This window comes from Lampetra fluviatilis, chromosome 12 (assembly GCF_964198595.1).
Source record: "Lampetra fluviatilis chromosome 12, kcLamFluv1.1, whole genome shotgun sequence".
In the NCBI taxonomy this organism is placed as follows: Eukaryota; Metazoa; Chordata; class Hyperoartia; order Petromyzontiformes; family Petromyzontidae; genus Lampetra; species Lampetra fluviatilis.
The window spans coordinates 376498-382497 of record NC_136286.1 but is presented as its reverse complement, the minus strand read 5'-3'; the positions used below and the strand labels follow the sequence as shown (position 1 = coordinate 382497).

The following is a 6000-nucleotide window of genomic DNA, read 5'->3' as shown; positions in this document are numbered from 1 at the left end:
CTGGTGAGTTGCAGAAGGGTGATGACACCATGCGACATTGGGGTGAGGTTAAGGAGAGCAGTGATAACATAACGCGGGATTCGGGTAAGTGGTGGAGTGGGAACGATGACGTCAGGAGACCCTGTGGAGAGAACGAGAGTAATGACGTCACGAGATTGGGGTGAGGTTGAGGGCGCGATGACGTCACGAGACCCGGGGTGGCGAAGTGGAATCATTAGTTAATTAAGCTCTTCACATATTCGCCATCCATTTATTGTCGAAGTTCCGCGGCTTCCCGCTCCTAAAACACAAGCGACCGTTCCTCACGGCACAGGGAGACCCCCTGAACGGCGCCCCGCGCTCTGAATGCGGCGTTCACACGATGCCCTGGAATGTGAATCATTCCCCTCCCCGCGCACCCCCCGCGGTTGCTATGGGGGGGCGGGGCGAGGCTTACCGGTCACGTGTCCCCGATGACCCGGAAGTCGAGGTTCTCCGGCCAGGCGCGCCCTCCGGCATGAGTTAGAGTTGGGCTTCGACTCCTCCGAGCGGGCGGGCGGGCGGTACGAGGGAGGAGACGAGGCGCCACCATGAACTACATGCCCGGCACGGCGAGCCTCATCGAGGACATCGACAGTGAGTGGCGTCCCGCGTAAAGGTCTCCGCGGAGGTCCAAGCACGAGCCTGCAACCGCTGCCGGCAAACGCGGGTTAAGGGGGGGGCGGGGGCTTGCGGAGAATCCCTAGGGGGAGCAAGAGATCGGCGTGGTGTGATGGTCTTGGTTGATGGTGGCCGGTGGTGGTTATGATGATGGTGGTACTGCTGGTTGCCGCAGCCTTAAACGAGTGTTGGTGCAGTTTTTAAACAGCATTGAAGAGATAACGGCGGCCGGGCGTGGTGATGCCCACACTGCACGAGCCTTAATATATGCTCACGAACAACACTTGTCACAGCAGTCTGTTAAAGGCGATATTGGAGGATCTTTGTTTTTGCTGGTGGTCGCTGAGGTTAGTAATGATGGTGTTGGTCGCGATGGTCGTGTTGATGTTGCGTGTGGTGGTGATGGTGGCCATGGTATTTGTGGTTGTGTTTGGCGTGGTTTTGTTGGTGATGATGTTGACGATGGTGGTGGTTGTTGGTGATGGGGGTGGTGATTTGTCGTTATCATTACACGCGTTTACCCAGGAAAGCCTCACTGAGTCTCAACTTTTTCAGGAGGGGCGCAACGGTGGTTAGGAGATGTTAACTACCTCGCTTGGTATACAGGTGGTCGTCGTGGGTTTTATCGACCCTGTGGCCGCGTGGATTTTTTTCCAGGTCCTCCGGGTTTTCCCTCCACATTTATAAACATGCGTTTCGAGTATTTGGCTGATATACTCGATAAGCCACTTCGTTGAGCTATCATTTGCGGCCAGGTCGTTTCTGAAAAATAGCTATTGTACATACCTGAGTGGGCCTTGCCTGGTAAAATAAAATAGTTGAGCCGTAAATAAAATAAAAAATAGTTCAGATTTATTCAGTTGGGTGCGACAATTGCTGTTCCCAATGAAGTAAATTGCGAATATTTTTTTTTATTTGGACCATGATGCCTTTCGCACAATGGCATACTCTTCTCAGAATGACGTCACGGGATGTTAACATCCACTGTCAAGCAGACTGCGTGCCTATGATGGTTAATCCACTCGCATGATGATGGCAGGTGGTGGTGGTTATGGTTTTGATGGTGGTAATTGTTGGTGATGCTGCTGGTAGGGGTGATGATGATGGTGGTGGTGATGCTGTTGTTGGAAATGATGGTGGTTTTCGGTGATACACTTGTCCTGATGATGGTGGTGATAATAATGGTGATTCTGGTGGTGATTATGGTGCTAGTTGGTGGTAATAATTTTGGTGCTCGGGAAGATGGTGTTTTGGCAATAGTGGTGATGGTGGTGTTTTATATCCTCACGGTTTCTTCTTGTGTCCCCAGAGAAACACCTCGTGCTGCTGCGGGACGGGCGCACGCTCATCGGCTTCCTTAGGAGCATTGACCAGTTCGGTGAGTCCTAAACCATGGCAGGGGACGAAGCAGTTTATCCGCTAGAGTTGAGAGTCCTCGTTGACGATGGTGGTGGTTACAGATGTGTAGGGAGCAGTAATGTAGTGGTTTGTGCGCTGCGCTACGAACCTGGCGTCCCGAGTTCAATTCCCGCTAATAACTGTTCACAGTGGTGGGTGTTTGAACCGGTCCTGGTCGGCTTCTCCTAGGTCTACGCAAATGAGTACCTGGTGCGACGTGTACACATTAGCACTGGGGAGACAAAGGCGGCCGAGCGTGGTGCTGGCCACCCATCCCCGCTAACAGCACTTGCCACAAAAGTCTGTTAAGACTATGAGGGGGATATTTTCGTTTGGTCAGAGCGGTTATGGCCGGGAGATGCTAATGCATTCACGCCTAGCTTCGCCCGCATTGTGAGTCAAATGTAAAGGACAGAAAACGCTTGGAAAGGGCAGTGTTCCAAGGACGTTGGCCATGTGAAGTGGCTCACTCCGGTGAGTTGCGCAAGAATGCGACTCAATCGCCACTAGAGGGCGCCCTGCTTCAGGTGCGGCCTTCATAGGAGACTAAAGAAGCGGACTGTCTCTTTCACATATTCGTTTCTCCGCATACAAAAAAATTAAGTATGTCTTACACAACAGATAAGTTGCACGGCCTTCAGGGAGTGCATTAATTCCGCAGCATTGTTTGTAGATAAGTATTGACTGGTTCGTCTTATCAGCAGTCATATTTGCTTGAATCAGTGCTGGTGAACTGCCGATCTTCCAGGCAAGAGCTCTCCCCTTACACTGTGGGGTCCCAGTCCGATGCAAAATTATATAATACGTAACTCAAAATAATCATGAGAGTCATGGAGATGTTTTTGTGTATAAATATAATAATTGTGTAAGAAGTTACATTTTTATGTGGAATGATTGATATCTGAAGGAGACTATTGTATTTATATTCTTCACAATAACGCTAATGAATATTTATTCAGAGGTTATTTCAACCCCTCTCGTGGTACAGTAATACATTTGCGATCACATAGAGAAGCTGTGCTGGTTCTGGCTAAGTTAACACGACAGTTCAATCAGACCAAGAGTTGTCATGTTTCCTCCAGACAGATTATCTTGATGGCTACTTCTGACATTTTCATAATTTCCCCCCACTAGTTTTGTAATTAATATATCCCCGCTGAATAAAGTTGCGGTAATGCTTCATTTGGTACAAGTGCTTCTCATTGCTTCTCCGGTGATGTCGGTGTGACTAACAGGCGCCACCGGCCGCTGTGCATCGTACGAAAAATGATGCCAGTTAATTTTGTAACCTATGGTGGATGAACGTGACTGCCTTGTTCAGTGTTGCGAGACCAACTGTCTTAATTTACGTGGCACTGACACTTGGTGTTATCTGCATCAAATACCTAGCAGAGCTGAATGCTTGTCTGTGAGTGAAGCTGCTCAGTAACGTTGCACAGAATTGTAATTTGCGTTGTTAAGCAGACAATATGCCTCCTTCACATATCTGTCGGAAGGCTGTTCGACTGATTGGATGTTTAAAATAAACTTATATTTGTATGTGTAGAGACAATATGGAAAGGAGGCATATTGCCTGCATACTGATTTTGTTAGTATCCACATCAACACATGATTGCTGTGCTGTGTATTATATAGTTTTGAGTTGAACTAGAATCCATATTAAAGAGAGGGTCCTTTCCTATAAACATCTGGCAGTTCACTATCATTGATTTATAATAATAATTACAACTTGTGTAACACGCAGAGTATTTGCTTATTCTTAGAGAGACCAACTCAGAGGCGCGAGGAACCACAGACGTACAGGAAGGCAGCCAGGCGGCGATCCGGCCGATTAATGAGTGTTTATACACGTGGGAGGAAACTGGAGCACCCGGAGAAAACTCGCATATGGAAGGGGGCAACACTGTCCCATACAGATGGAACAGGTGGAGTCCACGTATGCTGTACCATATTTTCCTGGGTATGGCACCTCGACGTTCATGGGGAGTTTCTAATAATTTATGTGATCCACAAACCCTTGCCTCGGAGTGCTGTATTATAGGCGTGCGCGGACCACCCAGCAAGCCTGCTGATGAGACACTGAATGTTGATACTGTCCAGAGTTTAGTTGTATTAAACCAATGCCGCCGAAACGATTCACTCCCAGAAAGCAATGTGGTTGATGGGATGTGAAGTAAAAAAAAACTTTATATGAAGAGATGGATATGTGAAGGTGTAATTGTCTGCTTATTTATCCAGTAATGTTACATTATTCAGAGGAGACAGGTTGTGGCTTGAGTATGTGTTCAGGTGCAGCACATGTCTAGCAGGTGCAATGTTCTGTAGTCACCACTGTCACTGGGTACTCGCGTCGGGTGTGTGTGCGTCAGTGCTCTGGTGGGGGGTAATCAGGGCTGGTCGGTGGGGAGCACTAATCAGGAGTTTCCAGCTGTTTTTGCACATCACAGTAACTGGGAAGCTCATTAGACTGCGATGTTGGTGTCTGGTCGGTGACTAAGTCAGTGTTTTTATCTCTAATTTGAATGAAAAGGCCACCACCACACATAGTGCCAGCAATTGCTCTCTCTAGATGTATGTTGCAATATGCAAACATATATAAAACTACTGACCACCCACTTTGGTTATGGAGAACTTAAAAAAAAATGTCTTTGAGTACATTTTTCATTCAGCGTACACCCGTTTGTGTTCACATGAACACACACGTGATCGCCAGTGCAAGAAATAAAACATTTATATTTGGTTAGAGTTGAGGCCTAAATGGAGCTGTGTCAAGGTATGTGGAGAGTGCCAGACACATGCCCACCGAGCCCGTATTCTCGTGTGCGCGTGTCCCACGTAGCGAACTTGGTGCTGCACCAGACCATTGAGCGGATCCATGTAGGGAAGAGGTATGGGGACATCCCGCGTGGGATCTTTGTGGTGCGCGGTGAGAACGTTGTCCTGCTCGGCGAGATTGTAAGTCGCGCATCAACGTCTCCACTTTCAACCAAAACACTAATTTTTTCACGCTAAGTTTTACTGGAAGTTGTTTTTACTGTTCACGCACGCATTTTTGGTCATTTTCGTCATGATGTCGGCAAAACATCCTGTGTCTTGTCACCGACAGCCAATCTGACGGTGCGAACTTGACGATCGTTAAGCCTCAATGCATTCTTCATCTTCACTCAAATGTTTTGAAGGACGCGGACAAGGAGCAGGAGACGAGCCTTGAGAGGGTGTCCATCGAAGCAATCCTCGAGGCCCAGCGCGAGGAGCAGCAGGATAAAGCCGAGGCTGAGAAGGCCAAAATAAAGGCCCTCAAGGAGCGGGGCCTTCCCCTTCCACGTGCAGACACTGCCGAGGAGTACTAGCTGTGGCCAGGGAGAAATTCGGCCCTGCAACAAACGCCCAGGTTGACTGCATCCTCTCGCGCGCAATGAAGCGCCGGCCCTCCCGAGGGTGGACGATGCGTGATGCGACGCCGACCAGGAAGCTCCGACCGTCCTCGCCCATCCTGCATGTTTTTGCCACCGACACAAAGAAACGCGACTCCGCTGCCAGCCACACATGGCGGATGGTTCTGTACACTTGGAATGCATTCTGTGCCTGGGTTCAACTGTCGCGTTAAAATGAGCGCATGTGCGGTTTTCGTAGAATGTCGGCGTAGATGAACATTTATAACAGATACTGTTGAGACACTAGACCAGGGGTGGAATGTATATGCTGGGCAGGGTTGCCGTGCACACGTCTGGTGTTTTAAGCTGATTTTTCTTTGTCATGGAAGTGTTCAATTTGCATGCAGCATTTGGGGCTTCCAACGTACAAAAATAACCAATTATCTTTTTGTGAAGGTGCTCTAAAGAAATGTTAAATATGATTGATTGTCACAATCACCCCTTTACATCTTTCACCGAAGCCTAAAACACAAGCATTTATGTTCATAACGGTGTCTGTTTTACTTTTTATTTCTATAAATTGTTTTAC

General features: G+C 48.2%; 1 protein-coding gene across 1 annotated transcript; it reads left to right on the top strand.

Moving 5' to 3' along the window:
- The first annotated feature begins 432 nt into the window (after positions 1 to 432).
- Positions 433 to 5960, top strand: LSM1 (LSM1 homolog, mRNA degradation associated). The gene is made up of 4 exons (XM_078861274.1): positions 433 to 615; positions 1949 to 2017; positions 4877 to 4992; positions 5217 to 5960. The coding sequence occupies exons 1-4, from the start codon at positions 570 to 572 to the stop codon at positions 5385 to 5387; spliced, it is 402 nt and encodes a 133-aa protein (XP_078717400.1). The 5' UTR covers positions 433 to 569; the 3' UTR covers positions 5388 to 5960.
- The last annotated feature ends 40 nt before the right edge of the window (positions 5961 to 6000 follow it).